At 43.1% G+C, this 15695-nt stretch overlaps 1 protein-coding gene across 2 annotated transcripts; it reads left to right on the forward strand.

Annotated features, from left to right (window-relative positions):
• The first annotated feature begins 312 nt into the window (after positions 1–312).
• LOC135911630 (traB domain-containing protein) lies at positions 313–15527 on the forward strand. 2 transcript variants are annotated; one of them, XM_065443965.1, is made up of 9 exons: positions 313–469; positions 3127–3474; positions 5675–5901; positions 6643–6783; positions 8235–8345; positions 9556–9695; positions 10221–10393; positions 11136–11241; positions 14656–15527. In XM_065443965.1, exons 1-9 carry the CDS (start codon positions 433–435, stop codon positions 14804–14806), a joined length of 1434 nt encoding a protein of 477 aa, XP_065300037.1. In that variant the 5' UTR covers positions 313–432; the 3' UTR covers positions 14807–15527. The 2 variants fall into 2 exon arrangements, with proteins under 2 accessions (XP_065300037.1, XP_065300038.1); XM_065443966.1 differs by lacking the exon at positions 313–469 and adding an exon at positions 2610–2655.
• The last annotated feature ends 168 nt before the right edge of the window (positions 15528–15695 follow it).

Below are 15695 nucleotides of genomic sequence, written 5' to 3' on the forward strand. Positions count from 1 at the left end.
GATAAACGATGTGGCAAAGCAAAACAGCTCAAGTTAATGCTTAGCCAGTGTAAGTAAAACAAGAAAATAAGCTGAAATGACGTGGTAAAAGCGCATGTCACGCGATATGACATACACCTTGCGCGTCGTTATGAGCGAACTCGTGAACATTAACCTCCCTGTCATTTTATCTTCGAAATCGCTATTTCTCTATGTCGCCAGCTCGCAGAGAAGATACCGAAACCGAAATCGAGTAACTAAAACAACACGGCACATTTTTTTTTTGTTTTATATGAATACGTCTTAGTAAAATGTGGCGCTTTATGTCGCAGATATTGTTTGGCAGTTACTAGAAAGTATGTGTAACTTTCCTTTTGTCGATTTTTTAAATGTAGTTTTTTGTTCCTTGAGCAACTGCGGCTGGCCACTTAGCGGCCGACTCTACATATTTCAATGCGAAAAAACATGGGTGACTCGACGGCAGCGGGAGGTGAGAAGTGCGACAATTGTTTGTCTAATGTTTAGTCACTTTAGCGTTGGAGCATCATTCGATGTTCAGAGACGACAGGACACACTAAGGACTTGTGTTAGTCTTACATTTTGTAAGAGGTAAAGTCTGACAGAAGCAAGAAATATTTTAAGAAGGACGAGCTTTTGGTTTGTGTTGGTGTGCGCATCTAATCTCATTTATGTTGTACACTACACGTCATTACAGCCTGCCGGTGTGCATGATGTCGAGCGTGCCTGCGTGCTGGCTGTTTGAAATGAGCTGCGCAATGCAATTTGATCCGCGCTTTGCGGTTTGATCAGCGCTGTGAACGTCAGCCACGTGTGACTTTATTATCGTCCGAGTTGATTGAAGTGCGCTGCAACCATTGCCATATGCTCCTGGCGCTAAAATGCTGGCGCAGAGAGATCGTTTGCCACTGAAGACGATGGCCTTTGTAGTCTGAATGCTGGCTGATTGATCGCACAAGTGGCTTTGAGAAAGAAATGCGTTGATGGCCGTCTATCGCAATGAGGCTGGGCCCCTTTCTGCACCGGTGTTCTAAATGTGGGATTAACAGTGTTTTAACTCGGCGATTGCAAAAGGGCACGGCTGTACTGCCGGCCTGTCAGCGCGAATCTTATTTGCTCAAGGAACCGAGCAAACGTTTCCGCTACCGAAAGCAGCGTCGTATGGTTTAGGTTCGTTTTATTATTATTTTGCTTGTTTCCGAAGCGCACATAGGTGACTTCTTCGTATCGGTTTTAAACTTGTCCAATTTGTACAGACGTTCAGGACACGGAAGAAAATTAAAAGAGCGTTCGTGGCAGTTTAGTTTCAACTAGACTAGCGAAACTAGTTTCATGGGTAATATATTGCCAACGTTGTACAGTAATGCTGAATAATGGCATGACCACACAAAGCACTGGTGATCTAGTTCTGGTAATTACTTTCGTCATCTCTGGCACTGCAGTAATTGTCGTATCACCTTAAGGTGTAATGATCTTTCACTTTATAAATGCTGTTTTGGTACATAAACCAGGTTCACACAACAAAAATGGGTACAAGCAACAAAAGCTGTATGTGCGACTTCACCATTTAGCCTTGTAGGTTTGCATCATATCTATATTGAATGTTGCTTTGACAAAGGGGCCAGGTATGAATGGTTCTAATAGTTAAATCGTTTGCTCATTTGAACCCAAATATCATGTGTAGGTCACGTTTAGGGGCATATTTCGTTCATTTTTTTTCATTTTTGACAACAGTGCTTGCCCATTCATATGGAATTCATCAGAAGCGTGCAGCAGTGCCAGGCAGAAATGTACATTTTCTTAACGGGCTCTACCAGGAGCGCAAATCTACCGTGTATTCTGTCTCCTCCACAATTGGTGTTTAGCCTTCCTATGACAGTGGCAGCATTCCTTCCAATGAGAAAAATCTACATTTTTTGTCTCGTATTGTCACAGATTCTATGTACTTTGTATTCAGTCAGGACAAGATACGCAAGTGCTTCATTCAAATGTGGTGTAAAACAAATGCATCTAGACAATCCTCATTTGTTCGAAATTTGAGGATGAATAATCCAGTCGTTTAGCCAGAAGTGGTTATTTATACTTGGCTCTCATATGGACACAACATCTTGTTCATTGTAGCATGCACCTAATCAAGGCACTGCCCATTGCAGACACCATGAAGATATTGTTTAGCTCTTTTACTGGATATATTGTAATGTGAATGATTCTAATGGTTGGAAGCAGTATTAGAATGAATGAATCAACAAAAGCTTCATTTCTATGCTGATGCTTGATGCCAGTGTGGGTTGCCTCTGTTCAGGCGGCCCCTAGGTTGTCTGTTATAGCCTTTTATGTGGCGTTGAAGGAGCAGAGCAGGTGTAAATTTGTTCCCGATTACCCCTGTTGAGAATAAACTCTTGCTGCTATTGTTTGGGCTGAAAGGGTTGAAATACAGTGCTGTAGCAAAACTTGTGCTATGAGAGTAGAGTTGTGGTTTGTTATGAAAACTTATTTCGCAATATTTCTTGAATTTCTTATTTTACTGTGATCTATATTAAAGGCACTTTTATAGGAAACGTGCCTGCGCATTGTGTCCTACAAATGACAGGAAGTCTGCTGCCACGTCACAGGTCTGTGATCAGCGTATGGCAACATCACTTGGCCCTAACTGCACTGGTGGAGTTACAGCTTCAACTCGTTGCATATGCTTATGACAGTGTCCTTTAGTGCTTCTGCTGTGTGCCCTCAATAATTTTCTGTACTCTGGCTGGCTGAACGCTGAAGCTTACATGCTTCTTGCTGTAGTTGATAAAGAAGGCACCCAGCACAGCCGCCTGTGCAGTTCTTACGAACTATAGAACAGAACACACCATTCTCGTGTCAAATATGTCATTTGCAGACCAAAGCAATAGAGTAGAGGCTAGGGCAAATTGTTAATATTGATTTGGAGGGAGGTCTGCACTATGTGCAACACAAGGACAAGAGACGGGCCTGTTTGTGTTTCATTCTCTTGTCCTTGTCTTCTGCACTGCACCCATTGTTACAAGGAAATTAGTGCTTTCTTTCCCGTTTCCTGTAGCTTCACAGAGTCTTGAAACCTTTACTGCTTGAAGCTCCACATCGTTCTGCTGCTATATCCTGTTTCAGCTGCAAGCCTATCGGCACCCATTGACAAGGCAACGGGCGATGCCAAAGTCAATGGGCCAGCCACAGGAGCCCTGAAGACGCTTACGAGTGTCTCGCTCACCGGTGACGGCAACGGAAACTCGAACGTGGAAGGCAATGTGCTTGGCTCCGTGAACGGCAGCCCCGTGAAGCGCCAGGACGCATCTGACTCGGAGAAGAGCTTGTCCCTTCTCACAGCCAACGGCGAGGGAGACCAGTCCAAAGCTGTTTCGTCACCAGAGCACTTCTCCACTGCTGATGAAGGTGACATTGGCGAGGAGACTGCTGATGGCGACTCTGAGGAGGACAGCTTCCTTTCAAGGGAGACGGGTACGACTCCCACTTCTTAGGAATACGTCACATGAGTCGGAAAGAATGCATAAGCTGTGTATAGGCTATGCATGCTTCACTTTGGTGCAGAAAGCCTATTCTGCACCTGCTAGTGAATGTTGCAGCTACACTTTGCGACGTTTTGAGGACTATATAAAACATTATAGTGTTTAGGGTGAGGGCACGAAAGGATAGAGACACGACACCACAGCACACTGCATTGTTTTGACGTTTCTTTACTAATGTGCCCAATGATGAGCAATTTCAGAAATTGTGCCTGTTATGAATTATTGCTTTTGTCAAAGTCGTCATTTTCAGAGGTTGTGTGAGAACTTCCTAGGAACGCCACAGCGTTCTGCAAGCCATTATGACCTCCCATATCTTGAAAAGGTGGCGGTGGTGCCTGCATCATAGCTGGGTTTCAGCACAAGAGTAGCACAGTCGGTTCCTTCTTGAATTGTCCATGGTGTTGCGGCTTAGGGTGGCGTTCAGGGCGTGGCATCCACCAAGCCCATCGGTTGCTACGTCAGGTTGTAGGAAATGAAGGAAGAAAGGTTTATTAGCTTAGTTACACGGCTCCAGTGACAGAAGCCCACTCTATGCAGGAGACAGTTAAACGTCCGTGTTCACATTGGGACCCTCTGTTGTCCTGCTCTTAAAGTCTCTGCTTTCAAGAGGTAGCTTTAGCTCGGGTGCTCCTATCTAAATAAGTGTAAAAGGAGAATTAGTTTTTCTCGGCAACCACTGCACCAAATTTTACTAGGTTTGTTGCATTTAAAAGAAAAACTTAAAATTTAGTGACTGTTGGTTGCGGATTTTTTATTTATATCATCAATTTTTTGTTAAAAATTGGCAAAAATACAGAATGTTCAGAAAACGAAACTATCAAGTTTACAACTATATCTGAGTAAGAAAAAATGATATCACAATTATGTGGATTGTATCTGATAGTACATCCAAAGTGGGCAAAATTGATAGGTTGCACATGAATCTAAAAAAATTTAGTAATACGGAAATACAGCTTTTGCAGAACCCTTGTACACTACGTAAAATATTCATGTAATATATAAATTGACATACTGAATTTGTCTGCTTTGAATGATCTAATGGAGGCCGTTTACAGAATCGCGATATCTGTTCTTGATGGTGGCTTATTAATTTGTAAACTTCGCGCTTCAATTCTTTTTTAACTTTCAAATTTTTGAAAACTCTTTCAACAAAATTCAGGCGCTGAATAGAAAATCCGTTTCCAACAGTCACCAGAATTTAACTTTCTCTCTCAAATGCAACAAATTTCATTAAGATCAGTCCAGGGGTTATCTCAAAAAAGCGTCATTGCGTTTTACATGCATTTGAATAGGCCACGTCGGAGTTGGGCCCGAGCTAAAGCTTCCTCTTAATACCGTCGTTATCCCTGGGCAAGTCGATTAGGGAATCTGAAGACTGTCCAGCAGCAAACCACAGTCATCGACTCCGTTGCGATACTGCGCCCATGCTCGCAACACTCCGCAGCCCGATGGTATGGATATGCGGCAGGATCGCAACCTGCAAATCCAGGGTCGGCGTCGTTTAGTAGCAGTGAAGGCCACCTCCCCCCCCCCCCCCTCTTCTTTTTCATCCTTAGTTCAGGCTGTTAGGTAATGGTGGTTTTGGGGGCCTTTTGTGGACCCATCTAGAATCGGTGCCCATGCTGCGTTGACCCCTGGATAGGTGGTGGTTTGCATCGTGGCAAACGTCTAATTAACTGCGACTCCAAGGTCGCCTTCATTGTTTGGTAGCATTGGATGGGACCTCCCTCCCCTTTCACGCTTAGCTCAGGCTGCCAGGTAACGGTGGGGTGGTGGCCTTTTTTAGGACCCATCAAGAGTTGATATCCACGCTGTGTTGACGTCTGGATAGGCACTGATGAACAGGCGGGTGTTTGCCTTGGGGCAAACGGCCAATTAATGCCTTTGTGGTGTTGGGACATAACAATGATTGAACCAAGCAAATTGTTGTTTATTTCGGGCTAAACTGAAAACTCGTCATTTAGTTATATATCATTAGGCTAAGGACAAATAGAAAAATATCGCACACTTGAATTTAAATGGTAACACATCAGTAGTGATAGCAATCATAACCGCTTATTTCCATAATGTGGCAGCGTACATTACACTACTTCTATTTGTTGAGTCACGAATCCTTTGTTTTGCCCAAACAGAAGATGTGCAATCTGATACAGAATCGGAAGGCGTCGGCGAAGGCTTGGAGCTAAGAAACATTAGTGGCGACGCCAAGCACGGAATGCCGATGGCTGTGAAGAGGGTTCGCAAAGAGAACCCTGAGCTTCCTGAAACGGTAACTGTATTGAAGACGCAGGAAGGCTCTGTGGTCTACCTGGTGGGGACTGCACACTTCAGTCTCGAGAGCCAAGAAGATGTGGCGAAGGTAGGTTTATGTCGAGTCTAGATCGCATTAAGCTGGTCAATCTAATCTTTTTTTGTGCTGTATGGCATAAATAAAGAAGTTGCATTGAAAGCATTGCAAGCTGCCTGAAATTGCGCATCTTGTTTAAACAATTTAGAATATTGAATTGTCTGAGCGGTTTATCAAATGTTAGGCATGCTTTAATGAAGATAATAATCAAATTTCTCTGGACAGAGCAGTTGATTACGTGGCAGTTTCATGTCAGCTGTAGCCTGCAGGGGTAGAGTGTCGTCTATAACTGAGAAGGGAATGCTCACCATGGGTGGCTCAGTGGCTATGGTGTTTTACTGCTGATCGTGAGGTTGTGGGTTCGGTTCCCGCTCACAATGTCCACGTTCCAATGGCGGCAAAATGCAAATACACTAATCTATTTAGATTAAAGTATATGTTAAAGAATTGCAGGTGGGCAGAATTAATTCTGAGCCCTCTGATATGGTGTCTTCGGTATCCCTAGTGTTGTTTGGGATGTTAAACACTATGAATCAATCAAATAAATATAGAATGTGACTTTTGCTCTACATGGAAGGCTTGCCTATGCAGTCCAGTGTAAGTGTGAAAGCTTTGAATACATTCAGCTGGAAATAGCAGTTGCTTTCTATAACTGCTGATGATATTGTTCAATATTTTGTAAAAAAAGAAGCGCTTTGCAAGGCATGAATTTTTTTTTTTTTCTGGTTTCATGCATGTGCTTTTTGCTTCCAGACAATCCAAGAAACTCAGCCGGATGTTGTTTTGATAGAACTCTGCAAGAGTCGGCTAAACATATTGTCCTTCGATGAGGAGGTTATTCTCAAAGAGTCGCAGAGCATGAACATGGAGAAAATGATGACGACAATCAAGCAGGTTGGTGTCTGATTAGTTGGAGGAGTTATGTAGTGCTTTGACATATTATTGTGCATTTGGGTTTCGATTAGTTCATTTCATTGGTGTTTTTGGAATGCTTCATTGTAAGCGAAATGCTTATCTCGTTAATATGCTAGAGATTTTTATTTTCTTTCAAGAGTCTAGCCACTACCCTATTGTATAGCAGCTTGTAAGCTTTTCACTTCACCTGGTGTGAGATTTCGGACTTTTTTATGCTATTTTCACTTTCTAAATAGGAAGTAGATATTTGGCATTGACCTTTAGTCTGGTTTGTTCATATTTGTATAGTTTGTTATTTCCTTCACCCTGTTATCTTCATCCTACATTGTCAGCATAGGATGCAGCTGCGGTATCTTCCTAGTAAGGATTATCATCATGTTGAGAAGACCATAAATAAAGCATATATTTTTTTTTCATTTTTCATATATATATATATATATATATATATATATATATATATATATATATATATATATATGCGCTTATTAAAAACTAAACGCAATTTTCACATTGCTATCTGTATTTCCACACAGGAAGAACTACACGTATCACTGTTGTATCACTTTTGGTATCGTGCAATGAGCTTCTGTATCTTGTGCACGAAAAAGGTGTTTGATTGCTCACAAGGCCTCATCTGCGCTGCTTGCTAGACCTCGTCATCTGACCTGAACTGATGACCATGCCATACCTCCTTCAAAGGACCAAAAATGTGGTAATTCAATGGCACCAGATCAAGGCTGTAATGAGGATGGAGAAGCAACTCAAAGCCAAGCCAGTGTGCCTTGTCTATTGTTGCCCTTGCTCTATGAGGCCTGATATTATTGTGCAGTATGCGCATTTCCTTAAACTCGTCGCTTCTTCTTTGCGGACGGGATACAGAAGTTGATTTCACGATTCGGAAAGTGCATTACCTTGCAGGGGGCATATATGGAAAAAGTGATATGTGTAGGCCTTCTTCTTGTGTGGAAATAAATATGTGAAATTTGTCTTTACTTTTTGATTTACACTCGTACAATTTCAGGAAGAACCAATTTCGAACCTGGGACCTTCCCTTCTAAAAATTAATGTTCTTACCAGCTATGCTGCCAAGAGGTTGACAGAGTCCAAGCATAAAGGGCAAGCAATATCTTACAGTGCAGTCTTTGATATCCTGATAAACCAGGCACAAGGGAAAGGAATGTAATTAAAGCTACTGATGTTAAGTGCAAGATAGGAAAGTGAAGAAAGAAAAAGCTGTGGTGGTTCTGAGCAGGATATTCGTGCTGTGCTACGTGTCTCTGTCTTCATTTTTTCAGCTGTTACTTCACAAAGCAGAGTGAATGAACCACCTGTTGCTGTCGCTGCTTCGAACTTTGGGTGAAAATGCAACTTTTTCCGTCTGCGATTGGTGCTTGTTCAACACTTTTGTTTTCGTCTTCTTCTTCTCTTAGAACGGCCTCGTCCAGGGCATCATGTACATCCTCTTGCTCAGCATGTCGGCGCACCTTACGCGACAACTGGGGATGGCACCGGGGGGAGAGTTTCGTAGAGCAGTGCAAGAGGTGAGCTTAGTTGCACTGTGACTTGTGAGCTTGTAGCTCTCGCCCAGTGTGTGCAGGAGCCGAGTGACATTCCTACAGTAATGCTGTTCTCTCTGCCTTGGTCAAAAGAAGGCACAACCTCCTAGACTTTCTAGCTGAGTTTAAGGTTGTCATAGTGGGTTCTTCTTGAGCGAATTCATTGGTACTTGTTGAAGTAGTGCACTTAAAACTAACACCAAGAACAGAGGACTGTACACCACGGACACTTCACTCACAACTGTTTTATTGAAGTTCCACAGCCAAGCAGGAAAAGCATACAGAATAATGCACATGCGTAAAGTTCAGTATGACAAAGAAAAAGAAATTCAAAAACCTAATCTCACTTTCAAATGCCCATTACCCATTATAATAAGCTAAAACTCGGCTGGCAGGTCTAGGAGGTTATGCCTTCTTTTGACCAAGGCAGGGAGAACAGCTTTACCTTAGGGATGTTACTAGGCTTTCACACACAATAGGCAGACAGATGTGTTGTTGATGCCATCTGTGCTTCTTTTTTCGTATGTGGAAAACCTGCAAGAGTTTGCGTGCAATGTTCTCTTTGCTTCTGCCCAAAATCTTAATCCCGTGAAACTGAGGCTCTCACTTGCAAGCCAAGCAGTGTAAAAGACAGTAAAGCTGCTGCTTGGCTGTTCTATAGTTTCAGGGTGTGTTCATTGTTGATATTTGCTGTTCAACCTACTGCCAAGCATTATGGTTTTACATGGCTGTGCAATATGAACACCAGACATAATTATGACTGAAAATATATAGTGTAAATTCAAGTTTTAACGTCCGTGATCCTCATAGCAGACATAACCTTGCCCACTGTGGAAGCTCAGCAGCTATGGTATTCTCCTACTCAGCGCAAGTTGCGAGTCCGATTCCTGGTCGCCGCGGCCGCATTCCATTTGAGGTGGAATGCAAGTACACTCATGTACCTTTGGGTGCACGTTAAAGGACCCCATGTGGTCAAAATACATCCACTGCCTTTCACTACTTACAGTGTCTGTCACTGCTTGCAAGTTGCTTTGGGACGTTAAGCTCCATAAACTTTAATTCAGATATAACCTTGCAGTTTTTGTTCGTTGAGAAGTGGTGGATGTAATGCGGAAGGGATGCTGTGCACGTGAAGCTACTAAATGCACTGCATCTTATGCTGTCTCCTCCTTCTTTTGGTCATTGCAATCATTAGGCAGAGAAAGTGAAAGGCTGCCTGATCCACCTTGGAGATCGTCCACTGCAGATCACACTTCAGAGGGCCTTGGCTGCACTGAGCGTCTGGCAAAAGCTGCGCTTAGCATGGCACATGATCACAGCCAAGGATCCAATCAGGCAAGCAAATTTGTCTGAATATTTTGTTTTGAAGTGTGAAACTCTCACATCCCACTCTCTTCTTGTGTTATTACTTGGTTCAAAATAGACATCGTCTTTCGGTGTAGTGAATGCTTTCAACTATGCTTTCAACGATAGCTGATAACTTTAGTTGTCTATTTTAATTTTAATAAACTTTTCCCTTGAATGTCTAATCATGAGTCCGTAGTCTTTTATGTGTGTCACACAATCTAATGAGCAAAAGTGTTCTGAGCATTTCTGTGTAAGGAGGTTACAAGCTCTGCTCCTCTATTGGTTTCTTATCCATATGTAGGGAAAAGGTAGATGTTAGTTGCTTTTGCTTGGTGACATGGGTATGAATTTGATTATAAACGGAACAGAGTGTCTACACAACCATACCTCAGCCAGACATTGCAATCTATTGCCCGATTTCTCCTTGTTTTTTATTTTGTATTCGTGGAAGAAACAAGTTCTAAGAAAGGAGAGCCGTGCTTCTGACATGGTCACGTTCTTGTTTGCATGCAGCAAGGAGGAGGTGGAGCGCTGCAAGAAGCAGGACTTGCTGGAGGAAATGCTGGCTGAGATGACGGGCGAATTCCCAGCTCTAAGCAAAGTGTTCGTGCGGGAACGGGACATCTTCCTGGCGTACTCCCTACGACTCGCTGCCAGCCCCATGCCTTGCATGAACAACCCTTCTGGTGAGTACAGTGTTTCCTTCAAATTCACGTTTGCCTAAGTGGATAGTTACTTCTATCGCACAGTTCCTTCACGGCAGTGACTTTGGCATTACCATGAAGTGTTCGTGTTGAAATGCGTTGTGTGTTTCACAGCAATACGAATAGCATTGCCGTGAAGCAGGATTGTGTTTTAACAGAGAACAACACTGAGAAGGGCAATGACGGCGTACAAAAGTGCATCTAGAGCTTTGCGTTGTGGCAGCGACATGTGGGCCTGCTTATATAAAGATGCTAGCATTGTTGCACGCATTGTTTTGTTTTAGTTCTAGCCACCGTGGTGGCTTAGCGGCTATGGTGTTCCGCTGCTTATCGTATGGCCGCGGGTTCAAATCCCACCCACGGCAGCTGAATGACGACAGGGGTGGAATGGAAAAATGCTTGTGCACCCTGCTTTCGGTACACGTTGAAGAACCTCAGACAGTCAAAATAATCTGGAGCCTTCCATACAATGCCCCTCATTGCCCACTGTACAGTTTTAGTCCATTAAGCTGCATGGTTTTTTAGTTGAATCTTTTGTTTTTAAGGGATCGCACTGAAGAAGGCTTTCGTTATGCCCACTAAAATATGCGCATTATATATGTGTTTGCATGTGTGTGTGCGCATGTGTGTGCGTGCATGTGTGTGCATGTATGCGTACGTACATGCCTTGCATCCAGTTACTCTTCATTCTGTTCAATAAATTGTTGGTTAATTGGGTGTGCAGGTGAGCAGCCAACAGTTGTGGTTGGTGTTGTGGGCATTGGCCATGTTCCTGGCATTGTGGAGAACTGGGACAAGGTGTCTGATGTTGATATTCCTCCCATTATGAGGTGAGCTCTCTCTCTCTCTCATTTGCTGTGCCTTTGGATCGCTGCTCTAACTGGTCAGCATATTTCAACTTCCATCCTTAGAATTGTGCACCCCATTCGGCATGTATTGAATTAAATGGCAATAACGGATATAACAAAGTAGTGGATATAACAGAGTAATTTTGGCTCCCCCTTCAACTTCTGTATAATGAGGTTCGAGTGTGTATCAAAGTAAATTGTAAAGCAGCCCCTCAAACACTTTTTGAACGTAGTAAAGAAACGTTGCCAATATGTTTATGAGGCTCCTGCAAACATGTGAGCCAAATATTATTGCACTGTATGCTGCAGGAAACGTACAGTCTGACGTCAAAAGCAGTGAACAGACACTTGCTCTCACATTTGCCACGTCATCATCGAAAGCTGATCAAAAGCAGCTGGCCGAACAGCGCTATTGGCTGATTTCGTTATCACAAGAACATCCTCAGTAATACATAATTAAATAAAAGAAATAATAAGCATAAAACATAATAAACATAAACATAGAAACATAATAAATAAATTAAATGTGCAGTCTGCAATCTCAAAAAGACTGAAAAAAGACTGAAATATAATTGCGCTGGGCATATCTGAATCTGCTGCACGTGACCTCGGGAGATGGCAGCGGTGTTCTGCTTAGCATAGTCTACTGCAGATGCCCGATGATTCCTTTCACCGCTGCAACACTAAACTTTGTCCGTGACTACGCCCTCTTGGCTTCTCCGCTGTGTAACTTCCAGTGCACTAATGGAGATGAAGAGAGAGAAAGCCAGTTACGGTGCGATAACTCCACTTGTACTTGAAAGATCTGAAAAATGTTTTGAGGCATTAGATTTCTTGGACGGTATACAGTAGAATCTCGTTAAACGGAACCTCAAGGGACCGGGAAAATATGTTCCGTTTATCAGGAGTTTCGTTTAGAGAGAGAAGGTTCAGGATTTCGCAATCCGTTCCAGACTGCTTGGTCCCGACGAGGCAGGCGTGCGCGCAATTGACAGTCTCCACTGAAGCGGATTTCAGATGCAAAATCTAGGTATTAAAGAGGACGGTACGCTATGGGCACAAACTTTATTGCACAAAAGCGGTAAGCAATGCACTTTTTTTCAGAGCGCTACTAAAATTTTAAAGAACTCTCAATAGTCCACTTATTCCGCGGAAATCAGTGGGAACTGCGATTTATTGGCTTGTGAAAAAGGACTTTATGTTTGCTTGTTTGAGCTCTTGCAACCGTTTTCTTTGAATGGCACGTTTTCTTTGAATGGGAGACAGTGATGCGTACCGCAATGGGGCTCTGCGTGAACGTCAAGTTGCGGTTTCGAGTCTATTTTCGGTTCCGTTTATACGGTGGTCTGAAAATTCGAGTTCCGATTAACGGGATTTTTTTTACATTGCCTTAATACAAAACCAACCAACTGCGAGGCGTTTGTTCCGTTTAAGCGTTGATTCCGTTTAACCGATTTCCGTTTATCGAGATTCTACTGTACTTTAATAGTGAAGCCATTCTGTGGTTAGCTATGAAATTGTTTCAGGGCCCCTTTCAGTGTTTTCTGCCAATATCACTGTGTAGCGAATATATGCTTATAACGAACGTCAAATATAACAAAGGCATTTTTTTTTCTCAAATGTGACTTCGTTATAACAAGGTTAAACTGTAATAGAATGTGGTGTTAATGAAGTGGTGTACATCCACTGCCGTTGCTCAGTGTCTGTGGTGTTTTACATCAGATCATGTCGCGGGATTGATTCCCGATTGCGGCAGCCGCATGTCAGTGATGGCTGAATGCGAAAAGTGCTCATGTACTGAGCTCTCAATAGACATTAAGAAATGTAAGGTGTACCAGTAATAAAAAATTATTCCAAGTCTTTTACTGTGACGTCTCTCATAGCTCCTGTGTTACTTTGGAATGTTTAAAGGGGCCCTGAACCACGTTTTATCAAAATGGAGAAAGGCGTTTGAAGTGAAAATAGGCTATTTCGGAAATACTTTGCCACAAAAAGTGCTTCAATGCATTTAGCAGATGTGTAGTCATTGGCAATCAAACACAGCCTCCACTGTGCTCCCATTCCTTCTTCAATGCCTTGCACTGTGAAGGTTACATCACAGTGAGGCGTGCCCACAACACTCCGCCTTCTAAATGTCACGGTGGTGCACAGTTAAAATTTCATTTTTGGTGTTAACGTAGACACCACAACTTCCACCTTTGGTGCTTATGATGTGTTAAATACAAGCCAAACACGGCTGTCCTCAGCCATGTTTCCTCAGTTCAGCCAGTGGACTTGTGGTGGCGGCCGCGGTATCTACGCTTTGTCGCTGACTGCAGCTTGATGTCAGCTATAGGCCAATAGCAGCCATCAAAGGGAATGATGAAATAAAGCGTCCAGAAGAGAGTGGGAACAGGGCCTTCTGTTGAAAAGAGATTGTTTGATGGAAAGGTGACTTTGCGATCCGCTTGCGAGCTCCATGTAAAACGACAGCAAAACTTTGTTGAGATGTTCACAGCAGTGTATGCTACCCGTGGGCTATGTCATTTCATCAAGCCCGTGGGGTTGTTCAGGGCCCCTTTAACATAAATAGTCGATAAAGTGACTGCTCAAGCAATAAATATTAAAAGCAACTGGATGACCGTATAGTCGCCTTGTTGTGTTCATTGCATCACATCACTGCCAGTTAACAAGGGAGTATTTGCATAAAGTATTTGCATGAATACTGGGTGTCCAAAAATTAACCATGCCGTCGAAATGGGGGTCTTAAGATTTGAAGTTTTCTTACCGCAGTGTAGCAATCGCTACAGGAAATGTTGACAGTGTCTACCACTGGCTTGAAGACTTGTCTGCACACGACGCTGGACATGTTACACACCCAGTGGGGGGTTGCTGGAGTTATCTGTGCAGTGTTCTGGTTAATGGTGCTCTGTAGCTCCTGCAGTGTGTGAGGATTGTTCTCAGACATGTGTCCTTTGAGTGCATGAAACAGACGTTACCAGACTAACTACGGGTCTTGTGCTCTCATATCGCACATAAAACTGGAATGTCACTCACAATTGTCATCGTATTTTGGTTTATTTTCTCACTGCGTGGTTGCTTTTTGGACACTCAGTACAGCGCGAGGTCATTTTTTTTACAGACTTTTTTGCCTTACTGAGGACCTTGTGTTATATTCAAAACCATGCTCCAAATGTAATGCGAAAAGTTTTTTCCCAAAAAGCTCTGTGGGAAAGTTGATGTTGGTGGCAGCTAGCACTCGTAGCTGGCACTTGTATTAATGTTGACGCATTTTGCACAAAAATCCCTAGGAACAAGAGTGAGTTGTCGCGTACCCTCCTGAAGATGTTTGCATTTTGTGTTTGCATTTCCGTACATTGATAGTAATGTTTCCATGTCATATTGAATTCCTTGCAGAATTCCGGAACCTTCACTACCGTCCAAGATGCTCAAGTTCAGCATCAAGGCCTCCCTAATCTCGCTGGTCGCATGGGGCTGTTGGAAAGCGCTGCCTCCCTCCGTCACCCAAAAACCCATCGAATGGGTTTATGCGTTCTATCCTCACTAGACGCGAGGCTGCCCTAAATATGAAAACAGGCGACCACTGTGGAAAGCAGGCCTCTATCTGCTTTCGATAGGACTGTGCGAGAATGATGTGTTACCTAGCTTCAGCGAATCGCCTGTCACTGACGGCAGAATGAAAGTGGGGTGCCATGGCTGACCATATCGAAGTTTGTTACTGGTCATGATGGAAACGAGGAACCTTTCACCGTTGTTGATTCTTTTTTGGGGATCTATGTGTGCACTCATTCGTTCATTGTGCATCACTAAATTTGCGGACCTCCCACATGGTTCCAAAGCAGCACTGTTGATCATGTTGGTGCTCCATTAAGCCGTTTAAAGAAAATGCTTGTGATATGTCACTATACTGATCTTGTTTCCGTCAAGCACTGCTGTCCGTTGCTGGGTTTTTAGCATAAATGACAGTGAGAAATGTGGTACTTTCAGTGTCTGCTTCTTGCAACCTCAGCTTATATATACCTTGTAGTTTCATTGCCTTTTCCGTTTTTCTTTTTTTCTTCCTTTTTGCACGGCCTATTGCGGTTTCATGTGTCAAAGCAGTGATAGGCAGCCACAAGTCTACACAGAAGCCCCCTTACTCCTCTCCCCCCACTTTCTTCTGAACTTGTTTGGCATTTTTATGTGTTTGTACGTATATCTGAATTTCTGTCCTGCCTACTATGGCACAAGTGGCATGTCGTGAAGATTAAAGTGTATTGTATTTATTATCTGGTGGTGTGGTTTCTCTTTCGCCATAAAATATACTTCTCCTTTAAGAAGAAACTCGGCAGTGCGTGAATGTGATGACGACAACAAAGTGCATCCTTCACAATTTGGCTTTATGTTTATATCAGCTTGTCTTTGAGAGAGACTGCATAGCTCCCGACCATGCGTCG

This window comes from Dermacentor albipictus, chromosome 5 (assembly GCF_038994185.2).
Source record: "Dermacentor albipictus isolate Rhodes 1998 colony chromosome 5, USDA_Dalb.pri_finalv2, whole genome shotgun sequence".
In the NCBI taxonomy this organism is placed as follows: Eukaryota; Metazoa; Arthropoda; class Arachnida; order Ixodida; family Ixodidae; genus Dermacentor; species Dermacentor albipictus.

What these genes read in the sequence shown, in the direction of transcription:
- LOC135911630 (XM_065443965.1), top strand. Translation starts at nt 433, where the DNA reads ATGCGAAAAAACATGGGTGACTCGACGGCAGCGGGAG. An exon ending in GCCAAGAAGATGTGGCGAAG is followed by an intron (nt 5,902 to 6,642) that starts GTAGGTTTATGT and finishes TTTTGCTTCCAG; the next exon opens with ACAATCCAAGAAACTCAGCC. An exon ending in TTCGTAGAGCAGTGCAAGAG is followed by an intron (nt 8,346 to 9,555) that starts GTGAGCTTAGTT and finishes TGCAATCATTAG; the next exon opens with GCAGAGAAAGTGAAAGGCTG.